At 38.9% G+C, this 22,827-nt stretch overlaps 1 protein-coding gene across 3 annotated transcripts in view; it reads right to left on the bottom strand.

Moving 5' to 3' along the window:
* Positions 1-22,827, bottom strand: part of KLF12 (KLF transcription factor 12) — a 730,941-nt gene that overhangs the window by 124,128 nt on the left and 583,986 nt on the right. For all 3 annotated transcript variants that reach the window (XM_056109465.1, XM_056109456.1, XM_056109472.1), the window contains one exon: positions 7,961-8,096. In XM_056109465.1, coding sequence (XP_055965440.1) covers positions 7,961-8,096 — 136 coding nt within the window. The remainder of the gene's footprint in view (positions 1-7,960; positions 8,097-22,827) is intronic.

Below are 22,827 nucleotides of genomic sequence, written 5' to 3'. Positions count from 1 at the left end.
TTCATAAAAACAATTCAAATATCACATTATTGGCTAAACTTGATTTGCTTTTATTAATTTAAAATAAAAAAAGTCCAACACTGACCAGCAGAAGCAGAGAGAAGGAACTGTATATGGGTATACAGTTTCCACTGGGCTATTAAGTTCCCAAGACTGTGTTTTTCAGCAATGACCATTTTCTCTTTTGCTTTTTTTTGATAAGACTGTTTTTCTGGTTGAAGGGTGAGCACAAAACTACAGGCTTTATCTGTAGTTCATTCATGGTAACCCAGTAGCTTTGTCTGACTTCTGCAAAAAAGAACAATCAAAAACTATCTCTGCCCCATAGCAAGAGAGTGCAGGAACTGATCTATCAGCCACGAGTCTCTGAGAAGCAGATTTCCACCTCTAGCTGTTTTTCCAGTAATACATGATGTAGAAATTTGAAGGCGCTTCAAACGTTGCTCATTAAATTAAAAGAGCATTTATTTTAATGAAGTCAAATCGAAAGCTAAACTGAGCTAAATGCTCAGTTCTCTGGCTTTCTCTTTAGGTGCAGCAAACTCGGTTGGTTCTCGGCACATAAGAGCAAAGATGTAATCCAAGGAGTCTCAAGGCTTTCAACGAATGATGCAAAACTAGAGGGCAGCACTATTTCAACACTTGGAGCACTCTATTCTTTTAGAGATTACCAGAAACAGATTCTAAAATACCCACTGGGGGATTCGGAACAGACAACATTGATGCTTACACTGACATACACTTGAATCATGTTTTCTTCAGTAATACTGCCCTTAAATAGGTAATAGTAAAAACAAAGTTTATCACTGCATTTTACTTCTTCACATTTATATACTTATTCATAATTTATATGTAATATAAGAGCATATAGTACTTTGTATATATGTGTTTTGTATTTGTAAAGTCAAATATATATACATATATATTCACACAAATATAAAATGTTTACAGAAACATTTGGGCATATCTTTAAATATATATATATATTTTTTTTTTTTTGTAAGGTCAGTCTGGGTGGTATTCAGGACTTACTCATAGAACGATACCAAGGCTAGCCACATGCATAGCATGTACCTTAATCTCTGAACTATCTCTCTAGTCCCCATAAACAGTCTTATAAATCAAGTTATTCAGTAAAATTAATAAATGTTAGTATACGCATATTTGAAAACATCTGGGTACTACATAAAAACATTTGTAGGATAAAATTGGGTAATAAAGTAAACTAAATGGAAACTCAGAGTTTCCATAGATTTGGCCAAAACTTAGGCTTTTGGTAACAATTCTTTAGTTTCCTCTTTCTTCCTCATCTCTATTACTATTCTTTAATAAAAAAAGAAGTTCAGGCAGGTTGGAGAGAGATGAGCAGGCAGGGCATTTGCCTTACACATAGCAAACCCAGGTTCAATATCTATCACCTCATATGGTACCCTGAGCACTGACAGAAGTGATCCCTGAGGACAGAACCAGAAATAAATCCTGACCACTGCCAGGTATGATCCCAAGAACAAACAAACAAACAAACAAACAAGAACCCAAACAAATCCATCTGGCACATATCCAAATAAATAAAAGCAACCAGTGAGGGTGGGGATGTGGGGAGAAGGTGACTCTCATTCACTGCTGGTGGAAATGCTGACTGCTTCCAGCATTTTTGGAATACAATATGGACATTCTTCAAGAAACTAGAAATTGAGTTCCCATTTAACCTAGCAATACCACTTCAGGGAATATACTTTAGAGGTCCAAAAAACACACACAATAGAAACACTATCTGCGCTTCTATATTCACTGTTGAACTGATTCACAATAGCAAGAATCTGGAAACAACCTGAGTGCCCAAAAACAGATGACTGGACAAAGAAACTATGGCACATCTACACAGTGGAATACTACACAACTGTGAGGAAAAATGAGGTCATGAAATCTGCCTATAAATTGATGGACATGGAGAATATCATGCTGAGTGAAATGAGTCAGAAGGAGAGGGACAGATATAGAATGATTGCCTTCACTTGTGGGATATAAAACAAATAGTATGAGGCTAATACATAAAGTAAGGAAGACTGGTTAATGTTGGAAATTACCACATGTATGTGTGTGTGTGTGTGTGTGTGTGTGCGTGGGGTGAGTGGTTAAGGTAGAGGAGTGTCCAGTATGACAAAAGTAGTTAAAATGATCACTCTGGACAATAACTGAATGTTGAAAGTAGGTAAACGGTTATACAGATAACCTTTCAGTATCTGTATTGCAAACAATAATGCAAAAAATGTGAGGGATAGATAGACATAGAGAGGTACCTGATAATTACAGTCAAGATCAGAAAGGATTGCTATATACTGAGCTATAGTGGTGTCCAATACTATATACATTTGCCAATTCAGAAAGGGCTGGCACAGAAAGAGAGACCTATTTCACATCATCACCTATACCCCGTCCTCCACTCTACCCATTCTCATGCCACTCCTAATGAAAGTGTTTTCTCGGTTCTTTATTCTTAGCTTAAGGCTGGCTCTTGGTTTAATAGAAAATTCTCTAGGGAGGACTCTCTTTTAGATACTGTTATTCATTTACACTTTAATTTGAAGAAGGCTGATTATTCTACTCTCATTAACAAATGGGAATTATGATTGTTTGGCATTAGAGAAAAAAATAGAAAAGGGGGTACAGAAATTAAGAGGCCCTGGGTAACAGAACCAAACTTTACCTATTTAAAAAATATCATTGTTTTGCCTAGGGTTAGAGTTAATTATAATAATTTGCTCTAATCATGTGCCTGTACCTCTTTTTCTAAACACTTATTTCATAATTATGTTTGTCAAGTTGTTAAGAGTAATGACCCTATTTTACCATAGGGGGGAAAATAGACCAAAACAAAACAGATGTTCCATGAATTACTGGCAGTAGGCTTTGTCAAGTTACTGAGCACGTGGATTCAGCCTCTCTACAACAGAGGGAAGGAACAGGCGGGCCTGCTCATATGCCGTGCTGTGCATGGTTCTTCCAGTTCACTGAATTCACTTGTGAACAGATAAAGGAGAATCAAGGAAATCGATGAAAACAGTTGCAAAGATTACTCCATTCAGGCACCATTCAGTAGCCGGACCATAGCAATCAATATAAACTCTGGTGACCTCAACTTTCTGTAGTTGCTGTGGGTCAGGTATGGCAGCTAATCCTGGCTCTTTGCTTAGCATCACTCCCGGCAGTGCTCAGGACACCATGTTGCACCAGGAATTAATGGCAGGCAAGTTAATCCCTGTACTCTCTCTCACTCAAGCCCTTTTGTCTTCCTCCCCCATCTCCCTTCCCCCCTCCCTCTCTTCTTCCCTCCTCCTTCTTTCATTCCTTCCTACTTACATCCACCTCACCCCCACTTCCCTCATTCCCAGATTTTCGGGCCACACCTTGGAACGCTCAGGGGCTCATAGATTAGGGTAGCAGAGATTTGAACCAGAGCCTCAGCTGATGTGACCCACATCCTTTGTAAATTTCTTAATCCCTGCACTATCTCTCTGGTCTTGTTCTTTCTATACTTGAAGAGAAAAAGTATCTGAATATTTTGAAGGTATGTATATGTCAGGGGTGGGGTGGGGGTGTATTTTTGGCTAACAACTTTAGGCATCAGATGAAAACCTCTTTCATTCTAGGAATCAATAAAAAAAAACCTTTTTAAAAATTAATGCATCATACCAGAAGTTTCTGGGGGAAGACACGTAATACCACATCAAGGCTTATGCTATGTAAATATACTGTCAATAAGTTATCAAATTAAAAATTCAAACTCTAATGGCTATTGCTTAGGAAAAGATTATGAACCAATTGAGTTTAGCTGAAAAATTTGCCCTAGGGGTTAGAATCTTGGTTGGGACGAGGATGACTAACACAAGACAGTTCCCTCTATCTGTAGTACTGGTAGGGACAACAGTGACACTCAGGGCAGAGAAGCCTTGTCCCAGTCAGAAAAGATAGCGTGTGGATATGGGTAGACCTTGCCTCAGCCCTCTAACTGCAGCACACCAACCCACAGAAGAAGTATTCTGGGATGGCCCCAAGCTTTCCATTCTCTAAGAACATGACAGCCCCAACTCCTTCATCTACAATCTCCTTTAACATCCAAGGATCCCCATAGAACTGCTAGATCAGCCTCTCCTACATGTTATCCCCAGCTGCAAGCCAGCAACTCACCCCACCTATCCCACACACCCTCAGAGACTTTCACGACAGATCTGAGTTGGCCAGTAAGGAATAGAAAAGGAATAGGGGCCCTATTTGGGGAAAATGGGCTGAACTTTCCAGAGAAAGACCCCTCAGGAAAGTAGCCCTAACTTCATTCACCCCATCATTAGAGAAAGGAGTAAGAGCTACCATCAAGGGTCACTCTGAATGAACTGGCCAACTGCCACTTTTCTCTGCAGTGTAGTCTCCATTTCCTTGCAAAAAAAGGGTTCAAATAAAGGGTTCACTCAGGGTTCAAAAATGAATGGATGTTTGCAAAGGACTTTGTGATTCAGCCCACGAGCCTGCCCTCCCGCTCTACAATGCCAACCTTCCTCATATCCTCTCCTTTCTCAAGGCCTCACTGATGGTTAATGAAACAACAGCCAAGCCTTTGAATCCTTCCTAGACCAAGATTTCCTCTGTCTTTATTGGAAAGACAAATATCCATAGTTTTCTCAGGATTTTTTTTTTAATGAGCTGCCTCTATTGGACACCAGCTTGTAATTTCAGTATCACTCTGCCTTTCAGTTCAACATCTTTACATAAAGTGAATGAGAGTAGGAAACAGATCAGCAGAAGTCTTCTGAAAGCCTTTCCTCTTTTACAGGATCAGTCAAGCTGTCACTTCACCCTTTTATTATGAACACATTATTTTATTGATCCTATTACATTGGATATTGGGGAGGGGGGCTGCTTTAAGCTTGGCAGAAGTCAGGCATCAAAGCAAACAGAAAATGAAGAAGGAGAAATTAATAGCAACACAGTAATAGGCATTTAGAATCAAGGCCAAGAGCAGAAAGATAAGCTCTAGATTTGAACATTAAAGTTATTTAAAAATAGATTTTTTTTTAAATCACCAGCAAGGATTATATTTGAACCAGAATAAAAATTTCCTCCAAATAGTACAGGATGTGTTGAAAGTCACTGCTGCTTTAGAGGTCTCTCTTAAACATTTGTTTTGTCTCACCTAACAGTACCTCAACACTTCCCACTGTTGAAACACAGACACACACACACACACACACACACACACACACACCCCACACACACACACACACTCTGTCTTGAATGATGGTTAATTAACTATTGATGGGTCCTGGCGTTCTAGGGCTTCCCAGGTGACAGCTCAGTATTCTTTACTAATCGTTTAATGAAAACACTTCCATGAATAATGAATCTGGCATTTCCCTAGACACCCATGCAACCTTTGTAAAAGTAATAAAGGCAGCCATACATACAGTTATACAAAGTGTGGTGCCTTGACAATGTTTACACAAAATAAGTCACGGAGGTTACATAGAAAATAAAGCTCTAGTTTCTGAGCTTGCTCTTAAAAGTTCTACATTTAAACATGTTCTATTAATAGCCTATAATTGTTAAAGCAAAAACCATGACTACGTTGAGAAATTTAGTATCATTAGTGACTATTGAAGTCCCAAATAGAAGAAACATGATTTTGGTGTTAGTAATCAGTTTCAAAATTTAAATTCTGAATTAAAAGAAACATACCTCCATAAACATACGTGAAAATGGTCTATGTATTACAATGGTGCTGAGAACACATGATTAAAACGTCCATGGGATTCATCAGTCACAGCAATCTGTGCTGAGCACTGAATACTGGGAGAACCATATAAAATCATTTGACACAAGCTTTACAGTAGCATCCCTGAGACAGTGCTCAATGGAACATTTGCTTTGAAGAAACTAAGTTACTACAACCAGTTATTTGAACAAATAACATATAAAGTTCTTTATTTCTAAGTGTTTATGTTTAAGAAGACATTGTAAGACATTAATCGGAGTCTTAGACAAAGATCTGTTTTTTAAGTTGGAAGCTCTAAACTCTACATTGTTCTATTTAGTATAAGTCTTTGGATAAGTTGTTTAATTTCTTAATCCTAGCTATCTACACTTACACAGTAAGAATAACAAGATTATAGCAGCATTTGTACTCAGTTATTTACACTACACCATAATTATTACTAAAACCATGAAGAACACTAATTCCATCGTTACCTGGAACCATCTGTGTGAACTAACTCTGTGACTTGTTTCTCTTGTTTTCTGATTTTGTTTGTTTTCTGGCTTGGAGGCTACCCATGGCAGTAGAAAGAGCCCTGGCTTTGAGCTCAGGGATTACTTCTGGCATGACTTGGGGAACTGCAGGAGGTTCCAGGGTTCAAACTTGGGTCAGCTACATGCAAGGTAAGGGCCCTATCCACTGTACGACCCCTCCAGCACCTTGGTTTTTGATTTTTGGAGCCAGCAGAGCTATACCACCAGAGCATAGGAGGCCAGGGAGAGCCTGGTATTGAACCCATGGTCATGTATGCCAGACATGCCCTGTTACCCTCTGAGCTAACTCCAGGCCCTGGGGACTTGCTTTCCACACGTGGGTGCTATACTGTACACTCTTGGTAGTCCTGCAAGTATGCTTATTTTCTTACTATGAATGAAGAAACAGCTCAGAGTGGTTAAATAACTTGTCAAAAGCCACATGGCTTTATAGAGGCTGAATGTGAATTCAATCCATATCTTGTAGACTCCAAATTTTACTTTAGATCCATTGTTTCCTCTACTCTATCATTTATATAGCACTGTCCTGCACTGTCCTCTTGTTGTTCATCGATATTTCCTAGTGGGCACCAGTAACGTCTCCATTGTGAGACTTGTTGTTACTAGTATTTTTTTTTTTTTGGTATATCAGATACATCACGGGTAGCTTGCCAGGCTTTGCCGTGCAGGCGGAATACTCTCGGTAGCTTGCCAGGCTCTCCAAGAGGGGCAGAAGAATCGAACCCAGGTCAGCTGCATGCAAGGCAAATGCCCTACCCGCTATGCTATCACTACAGCCCATCATATATATATATGTATGTATGTATATATAAACATATATACATATACATGTGTATACTTTGTTTTTTATGCATTACATTAAAACTATATTATGCATTGTATATATATTCATATGCCTTTAATTCTAAAATGTTGCATTAGTGTTTTTTATTTCAAAGTTTTAATTCATAGAGCAGAGTCAGTAGCTGGTATCTGAGGAAAATGAATCTATGAGGGTCAACTAAATCACTATTAACATAGGTGTTAGTCATAACAGTGGCTAACTTAATTCTTACTTCTTTTAGACTATGTTATTAAAATCTATTACAGAGACCAAGCTACTGTACTAGCCCACAAGCTTACCTCTAGATACAAAAATTGACAATGATATCTATGTTTAATAAAGGCAGAACTCTAACCCTATGGTGCTGTTGAAAAGAGAGACTGAATTTTGATCTTCCAAAGTGGTAATGTATTATCTTTCAAATGAAAAAAAAAAATTGTATTCTACAATGACCTATCAACACAAGACAATAAGATGCTTGTCTGACTTTACTTATCTTGATGATTCTACTTGAATGATAGTAGCAATCATGGAGTAGAGGCGGTCGAAAAAGAACAAAATATATACTCTGTTTCAGAATTAAGACAGAGGGGCAGGAGGTTTTGAGAGATATGCACAGCAGTCTTACTTCAAATCAAAGCACAAATTTCCAGCTGTCAAGCCTCCCAGCTTCCCCTACTCTCATCCCCATGAACATGAGGCTAAATGGAAGGAAGCTGACAGGTGCGCCCACTCCGAGGCAGAATGACATGTCGAGGGAACAGGAGAGGCCGCTGTTTCCATCATCCATAGAACACCTTGGCAATTCTTATTTCATCCTGAGAAGGTGATACTTACTCTTGCACTGCTCTGGCTATGGAAAGGGCCGTAGATCCGGTTTCATTAACGCTATCTAAGGTCACATTTGGCAGGTCATCATCATCACTGTCACTTTTACTTTGTCTGGGAGATAGGCCTCGGGGGTCCATTTGTGCTGGGAAGAAAAGGCATATATAATGAATTAAAATTAGTGTGCAGAAAGTTAACCTTGTCCTGGACCAACATCAAGCATGGAATGTCTCTTCCGCGTCCACGACACACATGGAATGCTTTCGAACTCCCAGGTGTTAGTGAAAGTGATGCATTTAAGTGAACCGAGACCACTGACTCTTGTCCCTTGTTCCTTTGATTTCCAGACCTCCATTCACTCCCAGCAATTTCAGGGGAAGGGGATCGAGTAGTAACCACACAACCCACAATATTAGCAACTCCTGAGTAATCAGAAGCTGACCAAGTGGCTCCTGAGCTGCTGTTCAACCCTCCGCCTTCTCCTTCTTGCTTCTTTTGTCATGACCATTCTGACCATTTCACTGTCCATTAGTACTTCTGGAAGGTTCAGAGCATGGGGGTCAGACTTGATTTTATGTGTCCTTAGCTCTCATAATAAGCATCAAGAACAAGTTATCTTTCCTACTCCCCAGAATTTCTGCCTCACAGTTCATTGTTATTGTGAGTAGACATTGAAGGACAGAAAGTGAGAGAAAGGGCTGCATTTTAAATATGCATATATAACTGCTAGAAGTAAGATTCATCTTCATTCTGATTTTCTTTTTTTATTTTAAATGCATTTCCAGATATGCTTCTTTTCTCACTGTGAACTAACTAAAGCAAGAACAGCCCACTGATTTGACCCCTGTTGGCTGGACTATTAGATCCTTTCAAACGAGAGGATTACTGCCAATATTTAATACCCCAATGCATATTTAAAAAAATTACATTGCATTGCCCCCTCCTTTTATTCTAAGTACAGTTGTAGCAACTACTGCTTAGGATTTCCATCAGCCCTTAAGGACAAAAAAGCAACTTTTAAATGAAAAGTCCTCCAACTAGCTACAAAATTGCATTTTTAATATATGACTTCAACCCCAGCCAGCTCCAATCTGATTATTGTTCCTCAAGTCCATTTATATAAGATCTCAGAAAACAGTGCTTACAAAGAAAAGCAAAATATACTTCAACTCACAGTTACCATGATATTTGGGTCTACTAGTATTTTCAGTATTTTGCTCTTTGATTTGTTTGTTTGCTTTTACTGTGCTACATTCATTAGGCAGAACCCCAAGGAGAGGTTGATATTTTACCATTTTTAGCCACAAAAGGACAATTTCTCATGTTTCCATTTAGCACATTCTTACTGAAACTGATTATAGAGAAACATTTATCTGCTTAACCTAGTGTACCAGTGTACAGAGCTAACATTATGACTTTAAGTAGAAACATACTTAATGTACCTTGGAAAGCAGAAGTGGTTGGTTGGTAAAAGACAGTTAAAATGAAAGAGAACATAACTAAAGTCATCTAAAATAGTGGCCCCTGATGAGGGTGAATTTTGATGTGGGTGATTTTTGCCCCTCCCAAGAGACATTTTGATCTGTCACATCCTGTGGAAAGAAGATGTTGCTAGTCATTTAGGGAGGCAGAAACCAAGGAAGTTACACTGGATGGTTAGTGCCCACAAGAAATAAATTAACCTAAAAAGTCCCACAGCATCTAGGGTGAGAAACTTGGATTTAGAGCTTTAAGAGTTTGGATATATAAATGTACAACTGAACTAGTTTTAAAGTTACTAGTAGACAACTGAATTACATTAGATTATCCAGAATTTCTGCCTCAGTCTGCTAAGAAAACAAGTTACTCTCATGTGACTCAGTACTTACAACCACCAAATACAATACTGACTCTCTCTAGTGCCAGGAATTATGCAGTGAAACTTAAGATGTTTCGCACGTTTTCTTTGGTCTCTACATGGAAAGAAAAAAAAATGGACTCTTGATATCTGATCTCAAGGAAGAATTTTCAGTAGACTAAGAAGGTAGTTAGAAAAATTCTCATTTGTCTTTCTTTATAGTTTTTTGGTCACACCCAGTGGTGCTCAGGATTACTCTTGGCTCTGCACCTGACTCTGCACTTGATCACTCCTGACAGAGCTTGGGAAACCATAGAGGTGCCAGGGATTGAACCCAGGTCAGCTGCAAGCAAGGCAAGTGCCCTACCCACTTAACTATCTTTCCATCAGAAATTCTATTTTTCTGTGGAGGATGCCCAAGAAATTCTTAGAGACCCTTAGGGCCAATTGTGCTAGAAGATTCCATGCTTAGTCCTGGAAATGCAATGCTACTTGGACCCGGAAGTACTAGGGATCACCATGGGTAGCCAGAGGATGCTTATGAACCTCTCAGACTGTACCCAGAGGTGGCTGTTAGGTGTGCACTGGAGAATAATGCGCCGGGGTCAGAGGATGAACCCTGGATCTCACTCATGCAGTGCATACATTCCACCCTTTGAGCTATTCCCTGGGCATAGGGAAGTTCTTTGGAGAGAAAGGAAAGCAGTTCCTCAAATGTCTAACATTAGAGAACCTCTCTAAGGCACTGAAGTTTCTATCATTTAAGAAGGATTTTTATTTTCAGGTACAAAAACTGTCTCAGAATGACTTATTAAACAGAATATCCTGGAAAGATACTCAGCAACTCACTGACTGAAGGTAAACATGAGTAAATAGTCAAGCACCCAAGGAGCACGTGACTCAGGAATGCTATAGCTATGTGAACAAGAAATTAAGGGTTTCTTTTTGGGTAATCTTCTCGCAGAATGATTCACTTAACAGATTTTCACAGCAAGTAAACCATGCCAAAACAATGAGTACTGGATTTATCTAGGCTTCCAGATCACATATTGTGTGGTGTTACATATGTCAACAATTTAAGATCTAAAGTTGTTGAAACATCATGCACTCCTTTGCCAAGATGCCAAGCTAACCAACAGCCCAAGAAAAGAGAATATTCCAGTAGCTTCATGTTGTCAAAACTAACAGGTAAGTAACCCAACTCAAAGACGAGACAAGACAACCAACAAGCAATCTGATTCTGAAAGATAAAGTATAGCTGGGTAAGAAATTCCAAATAACAGGCATCTATTTCTATATGTTTCTATCTTAGTGAAAGTTTAAAATATGTTAAGTTTGGTATCTTTTCTGATGTACTTTTCAGGGAGATCATAATTGTGACTTTCTTTCCAATATTTTCAATAAATATTATGAAATACATCTGCCACTGCCATGCTGGGGAACTCATTTTATCCATACATTCACTGAGGCTGAGGAAGTAATTAAAAAGCTTTAGAAAATCTGCATTGCTGATTAGGTCAGATGATTAGCTTATCTCCATACTTGCATAATTCCACTCTATTTTTATTGAGTGTGCAATGGAGACATCCACCCCAGTTAACCTCCATTAGTCTTTGAGCTTTTCAACCCATTTAAGAACAACTGATTCTCTGGGGGACCAATTCAAAGAAAATAGAGCCATGCTTTCATAGTGAGCCCTGAGACATAAATAATTCCATAAGTAAAGGAGCAGCATATGATACATATGTATCTCGAAGAATTTGCATTTGAGGGGAGCAGAGCAATAGTACAGTGGGTAGAGCATTAGCCTTGAAACTCGGCTGACCCAGGTTCTATCTCTGTCATTCCCTATGGCCCCCTGAGCACTGACAAGAGTAATTCCTAAGTGCAGAGTTGCAGAGTAAGGAGTAACCCCTGAACCTCATTGGGTATGATCCAAAAAGGGAAAAAAAAAGAGTTTGCATTTGATATTGTCAGGGGGAGGTGACTCAAGAGGTAGAGCATACAGCGAGTATGCACATGGCCCTGAATCTAAGTCTCAGCATCCTCTACTCTCTCCTGCCTTCCAGCACTAGGATAGCCCTGAGCACTGTGACCTCAGTTCCACACCATTAGGAGGTCTCTTCCCTCCAAACACATGGTGAGGGTGCATGATCTTTTTTTAAAAAATAAAGATTAGATCCAGGGAGATGCAGATCAAAACAACTATGAGATATCATCTTACACCACAGAGACTGGCACACATCCAAAAGAACAAAACCAACCAGTGTTGGCATGGATGTGGGGAAAAAGGGACTCTTCTTCACTGCTGGTGGGAATGCAGACTGGTCCTGCCTTTTTGGAAAACAATATGGGCCCTTCTTAAAAAACTAGAAATCGATCCCCCATTTAATCTGGCAACACCATTTCTGGGAATATATCCCGAAGATGCAAAAAAGTACAGTAGAAATGACATCTGCACTTGTATGTTTATGGCAACACTATTTACAGTAGACAGAATGTGGGAAAAAAAAAACAGTACCTGAGAACAGATGACTGGTTAAACAAACTTTGGTACATCTATAAAATGGAATACTATGTAGCTGTTAGAAAAAATAAAATCATGAAATTTCATATAAGTAGTATTATATGGAGAGTATCATGCTAAGTGAAATGAGTCTGAAAGAGAGGGACAGACATAGAATGACTGCACTCATTTGTGGAATATAAAGTAACACAATAGGAGACTAACACCTAAGAACAATAGAAATAAAGGTCAGGAAGCTGGGAAAATGCACTGGGGAAAAAGGTAGCTAGGATGGAGGAAGGAGCACTAAGTAAATGGAGGATAGCTTGGGATAGTAGATAGGTGCTGAAAGTCACAGTCACGGTCCTCCCGTTATTCATCGATTTGCTCGAGCAGGCCCAGTAACGTCTCCATTGGAGACATTGTTGTTACTGTGTTTGGCATATCGAATACGTCACGGGGAGCTTGCCAGGATCTGCCATGCAGGCGAGATACTCTCGGTAGCTTGCCGGGCTCTCCGAGAGGGGCGGAGGAATCGAACTTGGGTCAGCCATGTTGGCTGCGTGCAAGGCAAACGCCCTACCGCTGTGCTATTGCTCCCCTGAAAATAGATTATGGAAAAACATGATGGCCTCTTGATATCTGTATTGCAAACATAACATCCAAAAGGACAGAGAAAGTAAGAGGGAATGTGCCTGACACAAAGGGAGGGAGTGGTGGTGGTAGTGGTGGGAGGGATACTGGGAACATTGGTGGTGGAGAATGAGAACCAGTGGAGGAATGTGTACTTGAACATTGTTGACTGGAATGCAATCATGAAAGTTTTTAAGTCTGTAACTATATCTCATGGTGATTCATTAAAATAAAAAAAAGAAATATTATATTCTTAAATAAATAAATAAGTCAGGATTAGGGTCCGGATAGATAGTACAGCACATGTCTTGCACGAAAGCCACGTAGGTTTCATTCCCAGCATCCCATATGATCCAAGCATTACCAGGAGTGATTCCCAAGTGCAGATCCTGTATTTCTCCAGAGCACTGCAGCTGTGGACCCCAAAGAAGCAAAGACAAAAGGATTAAAGGCTCTTTGAACATCTTCAGTCATAAACTGAGCAATTCAGCTATTCATTGAGAAAAGGGAAGTTGAAGCCACTGCGTGCTATGTGCACCAGACTATCTAGGGCCATATTCTGGAATAACGTAAAGGCTGGAGGGCCACGATGAGCACAGATGGACGGGGAGGGAGGCAGCTGGTGGAATAGCCTTTCTCTTCCCCTCCCCCAGGCACAGGCAAGCTGCCTCCTCTTGCCAATGGCCTCATTGACCAGCCAGCTTAGAGTCGGCAGAAAGGGCAGTGGGAGAAAGGATGGGGGGATGCGGAATGTCACAGTTTAACACAGTTTTTTTGTTTGTTTGTTTGTTTTTTGGTAAAAGAATCAAAGAAGGGAAGGGGAGAGAAAGGAATGGCAGGGGAAAGGTGTGGAGGGAGAGGGAAGGGAAGGGGAAGGAAGACCATGCATGGCTCCAGCTTCTGAGAATAGGGTTGTGACTTCTTGTCTTGCCACTGGCAGGGGCAACTGATTTCCTCTCTCAGCTGTTCCATTTCCTCTCTTGACCACGCTCAAGTGAGCAGCGAGGAATAGATTGTATGTAAAGCAGTGAGTGCCTCGCTGACACTAGCTGCCGGTCATCTTGCTCCTCTATCCTGGCAGTAAGTTGACTGTTTAAGCCTGTCTTCCCAAACACTCTCTCAATTCTCACTGTCTCCTAGACTCAGTCAAAAGTACTTGATTAGGTAAATGCAACTATACTGAAAATGCCACTATCGAAAAAGAATATACATAGGATAACATATAAGCCAGCACTTCCTTTGACCAGAACATTCCTTTATGTTTTCAATCAACAGGTATTACTGGGCACTGATGGGATTCACACATGGTTCTGGGAGCTTGGAGAAAGGTTCGTGAACAGGCAGATGAAAAAACCCGGCTTTCACACTGAAAACAGAAAGTTGTCCACCCCCCTTCAGCCTCAACACCCCCCCCCCCGCCAACACACACACACATACACACATACGTTCACCAAAATTTCAAAAACGCAAACTCAAAAATACTAGCAGACAATGCTAAGTGCCAGGAGAGAAAAATAAAACAGGAAAAGGGGTATCGGGGCAGATGAGAAGCAAGTGGATGGTTCTAAAGAGGCCGCCCAGAAGAGCATTTAAGATGATGACCCTGGGCGAGGGCCAGAAAGAGACGAAAGGTGTGCAGAGGGGCCTGCGAGGGGCGTTCTAGCCTGAGCCAATGACAGGTGCTGAGACTCAGAGATGGGCATCCTATTTTATGTGCCTGGGGGGACAGCAAGCCCGAAAGAGCAGGAGCAGAGAAAGTGAGAGCAAAGCAGATGAGGAAAGAGAGAGGGGAGTGTGGGGAGGACGGAATGCCTTGAAGCCTGAGCAAGGATTTCAGATTTGACCTGAGTGGAAACAGTCCTTGGAGACTGGAGCAGAATTATCATTTGCTATGGAGCTCTTTGCACGTAGGAAATGAAGTCCAGGGCTGGAGGGACACATGAGCATCTTCAGTGACATGACACTGATGATTTTCTAAAAAACCCACTGATCTTTGCTTTGGGTTTTGGCTATCTCAGACTAGCAGATCCATTAACACTCAGAAAGTCAGCACATGGAGGGTATATATTTTTACTGTATTTGTACAACTGATCTGCTAACCTCATTTGGCTTCAGAATGCCAGTAGTTCAAATAGATGCCTGATCTTTCCAGGCCCATCAAGACTTTTTTATGATGAGAGAAAAATTCATAAGTAAATAAGCTGGACTCCAAGGATGGTGAAGTCTAAGATGAGAAGGGGTGCCCTGGGGTCCCACTCTACTTGCCATTGCTTGGACTCACCTTGCTTCTTACTTTTGCTGCTGCTAATAAGACTGCATGGCTCTGCAGAGTAGCAACGGTGATTGTCTACATAACCCAAGTGAAGATTTACAAATGCAATCAATTATGGAAATCCGGGGATGCTGGTACTTTGCAGAGCTAACGTGCATTTTATTCACTTTTCCCTCCCAATTTCTATCTAAACACTTGACAACATAATGGCTTCTGCTCCCGTTTTGTTAAAAAATAACTTCATAATATTCTTTGCTATTCTCTCCTGCGAGGTCCACTGCTCGGCTGCAATGATCTCAAACTTCTCCAGTGCATTTCTGGACCTTGGTTGTCTTCTCTGCCTGGATTCACTGTAACACTTCCTCCCTTGGTCTGGGGAATGAGTTTTACTAAGGCCTGTGGGCCTTGCCACCTGTTTTTGTAAATAAAGTTTTATTCAGTCATCCGCATTTATTTTTTTCTGGCTGTTTTAGTTGTTCCAATGGGAGGGTTGAGTAGCTACACCAAAACCATATGGCTTGTCATAAAATAGCATCTGGCCCTTTTGACAAAGCAGTTGCTGTCTATGATATATTATTTAATTCTCTTGGATCTCTCCTCCCACTTAACTTCTCCATCCCCTCTTCCAGCATACAACTAAAGGGCTGGTTTTACTCCTGATTCCCCACTAGCTACACACATTCTTCTTTCTACTTCTTTCTACTAGAGATCTTGGCAGTGATTTCACACAGTTTCCACATCAACCATTTTTTTTTTTTTTTGCTTTTTGGGTCACATCTGGCAGTGCACAGGGGTTACTCTTGGCTCTGCACTCAGGAGTTACTCCTGGCGGTGCTCAGGGGACCATAGGGGATGCTGGGAATCGAACCCGGGTCGCCCACGTGCAAGGCAAGCGCCCTACCCGCTGTGCTATCTCTCCATCCCCCTACACATCAACCATTTAAAATTTTTTTTTCTTTTTGGATCATACCCAGCGATGCTCAGGGGTTACTCCTGGCTCTTCATTCAGGAATTATTCCTGGTGGTGCTGGGGGACCATATGGGATGCTGGGGATTGAACCTTGATTGGCCTCGTGCAAGGCAAATGCCCTACCCACTGTGCTATCACTCCGGCCCCCCACACCTACCATTTCAATTCTTTTCAGAGAACACCAAACCAAAGTTCTCAGCTCTAACCTCGCCCTGAAACTTACCGTCACACCTGCAGCATTCTAATCCACCTTATAGTGTCAAAGAGTCATTTTCAGAGTATGGCTCATTTTTTCCCAGTTCTGTTTGATTTGTTTCCCCCTCTTTGAGTCACCCAGGTTCAAAACTCATTTCTTCTGTCATTCCTATTAAATAAGCTGCTAATTGTTGTTGCATTTACCCCACAAAGTTCCTGGGCCATCAAAATTTTAATGCTATTTTTCAATGAATTTTCTGTTGCCTATACTTACCCCATGTAAAATTTCTCATGTATCAACACTTTCCTCAAGACATTACTAATTCACTCAGAACTGCATCCCCCAAATCCCTTTATGCAACTATATCTGGCTAATACTTCCTACATACAAATCAATAATAAAAACCTACCTTTCCTGCAGAAGACTTTTATTTTAAAATAAAATACAATCCTTTATATTTATAAAATTACACATCTGTTTCTATATGTATTTATGGGATTCTTGCACTTTCCACTTTACATTATACCAGGCTTATATATTACATATAAGGACTTATATAGTACATTAAGCACCCGTTTATTTTGCCTTCCTATTACATCCTGCTTCTTATTTGAGACTGCACCAATTACACTCCTGTATTCTCATAAAAATGTAATATTTACTGATGAAGATGATGGTGATAATAAAAATCTACTTAATATGAGCACAGTGCTTTCCATTTGGCAGAGGACTCTGCAATACAATGATAAAAGTGTCCATGTCACAATTTACTTAAAAATTATATCCTGGCTTACAGTCTAATATTAATGTTTGTGGTGGAAAGTCATAGTCATTAAATTACAATTACTCAGTAAAGTGCTAGAAAATTATAAATTTGGCTTGAACACAACATCAGATGGCTTGAGAATAAAAATGCTGTGTTTATTCACTTTTAAGCTAAATTACATTTGAAAAGCTTTTCTTTCAAGAAGTCATTTAAAATACTTCAACATACCTATCATTTCTATAGTATGAATAAGTGCTTAGAAATGGTAATGAAGGGATTCAGTGCTATAAAAATGCAACTTAAAAATAAGCATCTGTTGAGTGAATCACAACAGTCAGTGATTACTATTTTCTTTTTTCTAAATAATCAAGCTAAAACTACCTTTTGTATTTGTAAAAAAAATGAATTTAGATGTACTGTTGTGTTCATTGAAAGAAAGTTTTAGAGTATGAAAGCCTTTTCCCCTTTTTTAAAAAAATTTGGGTCACACCTGGCTGGATTCTGGGGACATGCCATGCTGGGAATCTGGGTGTGCACAAGGCAAGCATGTTAGCCACTTTACTTTTTCTCTCTGGCCCAGGTTCATAAGAGTTTTGCAATTGAAAGAGTTCTTATCATTTTACATGACTTAACATGATTGTACACTATACTTGGTGTTCTTATATAACTTCTCAGAGTTAACCAAAGACCCTGGATTCTGGGAGCACTATGAGACACCACCATGACACTTTTCTCCACTCTCTTTCATGTCTCAATTCGTGATAACTGCTCAAAACCTAAGCCAACCATCTCTAACTGCGTTATCTGAAATTAACATCATTCTAGTCGGAGATGATTTAAAATATTAAATAACATAGTTATTTGTGGTGTCTGAATATGGAGAATGAGTTCACCAAACTCACTACCACATGCACTGCTCTGGGAAGATGATTTCAGGCATGAAACCAGGACCTATAGAAATAGTTTGTTTCACTTTGTGGTCTTTTTCACTCTTTTTGTATTTTCTAGTTTGTGGACTGGGCAAACCTGAATCTTCTTAGGAAAAAGGCTGATTAAGATGGAGTGTGCCTCAGGGGACTGGCCCAGAACCATGTTATTCTGACGCCTACTGCTGCTCTATAATCCTGTCTTCTTCATCAAAATACTTTCTGTGATCAAGCAGACAAATTGGTAACTGAAGAATATGAATCTGCCATCTTCCAATCTGATGGCTTGTTGCCAACACATTTAATTATTACTACTACTACTATTATTATTATTATTGTATTTGGAACCATAACTGGCAATGCTCAGGGCTCACTTCTGGCTCTGCACTCAGACTTCACTCCTGTTGGGGTTTGGGGACATATGGGAAGCCAAGGACTGAACTTGGGACAGCTGTATGCAAGGCAAGAGTCCTTCAGGCCCCAATCAAGTTTTCTTAAATGTCAAAATAAATGCTTACAATCTGCTACAGAATAACTGTAAGTACCAGGAAAACATGGTGTACACCTTATGTTCTTTAGATACTTTAAGTATTTAAGAATAAGGGAAAAAATATAAATCTTACCTTGGCCTTAACAACCCTGTTTCTGTAACAGTTACAATATACATAATTATTTGGCTTAAAGATGACTTACCAGGAAAAGGTTCTTTAATACGGTTTACATGTAAAAAAGGGTAAGACTAAAATAGCTGTTTCTGGTCATTATACTCAATTACCCTTGATGTAAAAGATAAAATGTGAAGAGCCATGTGACACATGATCTAGAATTAGCTTTCTCATAAATCTGTGTTTAAAGGTAATCAGAAGTTACACTTTTTCTATTACATCATCATTTTAAAGCAACTTAAAACATCTACTTAATGACCACCTTATTTATCCACCCAAAAGATCTTGTAGAACGTTGCTTTTTACTGCAATTTCTTCATATAATTAAAAAGTAAGGTAGCACACACTGAATTTACTCTTTTGTATTTCTGTTCTCTGTTGTTTCTCTTCCTTCAGGTTACACAGTGATCCTAGATATGTTTTTTAGTCATCTTCCCTCCTTCATGCTATGCAGGTAACTCAAGTAACACGTTCCTCTGAGAAATCGCTGCTCCTTCAGTCACAACACTATCCGTGACCTCTGAATCGGGTGCTCTTTCCTTTGGACTACTCTGGGTTTGTTATGCTTATCTGCAGGACAGTGCTCTGCTCCTCATAGTTAATCTCTTGGTCCACTCAACTATAAAATTATTTTTATTTTTTTTTAATCAAATCACCGTGAGCTACAGTTACAGAACATTCATGTTTGAGTTTCAGTCATACAATGATCGAACACACATCCCCCCACCAGTGTACATTTTCTACCACCAATGTCCTCAGTATCCCTCCCACACACACTCTATCCCACCCCTCCCCCTGTCTTTATGCAGAAAATTTCCCTCTTACTCTCTGGCATTACGGCATGCAATACAGACAGAGGCCATCATGTTTGTTTCTAATGTTCCAAGATGCCAAAGAAATGAAAATACATAATAATTACATAGCGCGTGCCATTCTGGCAATGGGTAATGACAGAAACTATGTCACGCAAAACATACACATATATGGTAATATATATATGATTTTACATGTAGTCAAAAATTATAAAATGTAAAATGATTTTAAAATAGGCTAGTGTGTAATGAAAGAAATTATGTCATGTTTGGTGCTTTATCTACTTTCAGCACACATCTCCCATCCTAAGCGATCCCTCCAATCATCATTAGCTTTCAACTATAAAATGTTTGGGGGCCCTGTCTGTACATTGTCCCCCTGACTACACCAAAATGGCCTGTCGATCAGATTAACATATAAATAGAAAAGAATAGTAAAGAATAGGCCAATTTTGGTTTAAAACAAAAAGTTTAAAAATGGGAATTAAAGATTTAAAAATTTAAAATTCTAAATATTTTAGTATAGTAGTAAAGATTATATTTTAATTCTGATAAAATACAATGAAAGATACAATTTATATGCATCTACATATATATAGATAAACCAATAAGTATAAAATGCTTCTTTGAGTATTTTCTAACTTGTATAGATAGCAGATGACATCCTAGTCCCTACAGACACACAGGATTCTACATAAGCTACCTGTCAACTGAGCAGCAATAAAATGGCTGATATTTCTCATATCTTTTATTTAAGAAGACATGGAATAAATACATATTAGCAAGTAGAACTTGAGTCTATGATGGCTTATTTTTTTTTCTTTTGGGGTCACACTCGGCGATGCTCAGGGGTTACTCCTGGCTTTTCACTCAAGAGTCACTCCTGGCGGTGCTCAGGGGACTATATGCGATGCTGGGAACTGAACCCGGGTCAGCCACGTGCAAGGCAAACGCCCTACCCGCTGTGCTATTGCTCCAGCCCAGTGATGGCTTAATTTTGCTGTTATTCATTATGGATGATTCTATGCTCAATATTTATCACAACAAAAAGTACAGAACACAGAAATAACAACCAGCTCTAAACCGTTCACTGTTTATTTAGACTTATACACTGAGAAATTCTTAGTTGATTTCTTAGAGCAAATCATACAAAATTATATAGTTAAAACTAATTTAAATTATAGTTGAAAGGGGCTTAGTAGAGTCAATAACAAAAATATGATCAAAGTTAGCCAATGAGAAAATAAATAGGCTGCAACTAGTGGTCCTAGAAGCAAGGTGGATAATGAGATTAAATCACATAATTGGAGGTGTTACCATTTCACATTACCATAAATTATACCAGTGACAGAACCACACCACAAACTGGTGCACAACCAGTTAACGCTCATTTACTAAATGATAAATGGATTGTGTTCCGTTATTGACTTAGAGAATGTGTTGGAAAACACTATCTACCGCATATCTTACCCATCGACTATGGAGAGGACAAGCTATTCTAGTCTTTGAGAAATGCAATAAAATAGAAAGAAACTACAACAGAAAAGTACTAATGTTAGACTTTATAGAGAAACAAAAACTAGAAAATGTCAAATATACTATGAAGCTATTTTCTGTAACTAAACACACATTTTATGGAATTTATTTTTCAAATTTTAAGAAGGCATTTCTGAACATCTGCTGTATACGCCACAATAATTTCTAAGACTGTAATACTATAATGATTATTAGCTATTAGCTAGTGCTTAGACTTTTATTGAACTCATTAATCTAAGAAAAATAAATATAATTATAACAGCAATAATAAATGCTGGCTGTATTTTTACTTGGTGATTTCCCCTAGTGTTTTTCAGAAAATAACCAGTACCGAAATAAAATGAAAGAGAGCAAGTCTGCCTGTGCTGAATATGTCCACCTACCCAACTTCCTGCTAAAGAGAGCTCCAGGCAGAGAGCAGACATGTCCAAAAATGACACAGATGTCCATCTCTGAAACTCAGTGAACCAATTTGATAAAATTGCCTTGCACCTAGAAATGTTAACCTACAGCTTGAGGCTGTTGTTTCTAATGTTCCAAGATGCCAGAGAAATAAAAATACATAATAATTACATAATGTGTACCATTCTGGCAATGTGTAATTTCAGAAACTAAGTCATGCAATATATACATATATATGACTATATATATGATTTTAAATGTAGTCAACAAATTATAAAATGTAAAATGATTTTAAAGTAGGCTAATGTGTAATGATAGAAACTGTCATGCAACATATATGATTATGTATTATTTTATATGCAGTCAACAAATTATAAAATGTAAAATGATTTTAAAATAGGCTAACTTGATGAAATATAGGATGGCCTATCTAATATTGATCATTCCCTGAGATCTCTAGGGCAGATATTTGTTTTACTATCAAAACCAAGCATAGCAAGCTGGCTGGATCATATTCAAAAGTTTTCACTTTGTTTAAAGATTAACCACTACGAAGTTGTGATCTTATAGGGTACAAAAAATATTAAAATATCAGTTTTCATGTATATAAGACAGGTAATGACTGCACACATTGGTTATTATAAACTTAAAGGTAACGCAAGTAAAGCACAGAGAACACACAGACATTCAATAAAGGTTAATTATTTAAATGATTTTTAATAAATATCTGTAAAAGATTTATTACACACTGTTGCCTATTTCAAGTAGATTGACCATAATTTAACCTTTCTTTCATTACTAATGGTCATTACTTCAAAAGCAATTATTTTGCTGTAATAAAGCATTATCTCCAAGGACCAAAGAGCTGTGTAAGCCTATTTACTCCAATCCCAAAAGACCTTGCTGTGATTTTCTAAGTTCTTATTTTAATAATAATTTCCACACCTCTGTTGGCTGCCACTGTTTTGCCTTTAGTATACATACCTGCAGCAAAAGTGAGTTTCCAAATGTGAGCAGGCGGTTGGCATAGGAAATTCTCTGGGGTTATTGAGATTCTGTAGGCTGGTAATGCAAAATCAGTATGCCCATTTTCCTCTACTAACCAGAACTATAGAAACTGAAATGCTACAAAATCTTTGTGGCTACTGGGAATACATAATAAAATGTATTGTGACATTTGAGGAGGTCCAAGTTATAAAAATAAACCTTGAGAAATACTCCTCTTATTCATTTTCTTCTGCCATTTTTTTGCTCACTATTTCCTCTTTCTCTCTCTCTCTCTCTCTGCACAGCTGGAAAATCATCTTCACAGAGTTATCTAAAACGCATGTTTAAAGTGGGAGATCAATGACTCT

This window comes from Sorex fumeus, unplaced genomic scaffold (assembly GCF_029834395.1).
Source record: "Sorex fumeus unplaced genomic scaffold, SorFum_2.1 ptg000008l, whole genome shotgun sequence".
NCBI classification, from domain to species: domain Eukaryota; kingdom Metazoa; phylum Chordata; class Mammalia; order Eulipotyphla; family Soricidae; genus Sorex; species Sorex fumeus.
This window is presented reverse-complemented; position numbering and strand designations above follow the sequence as displayed.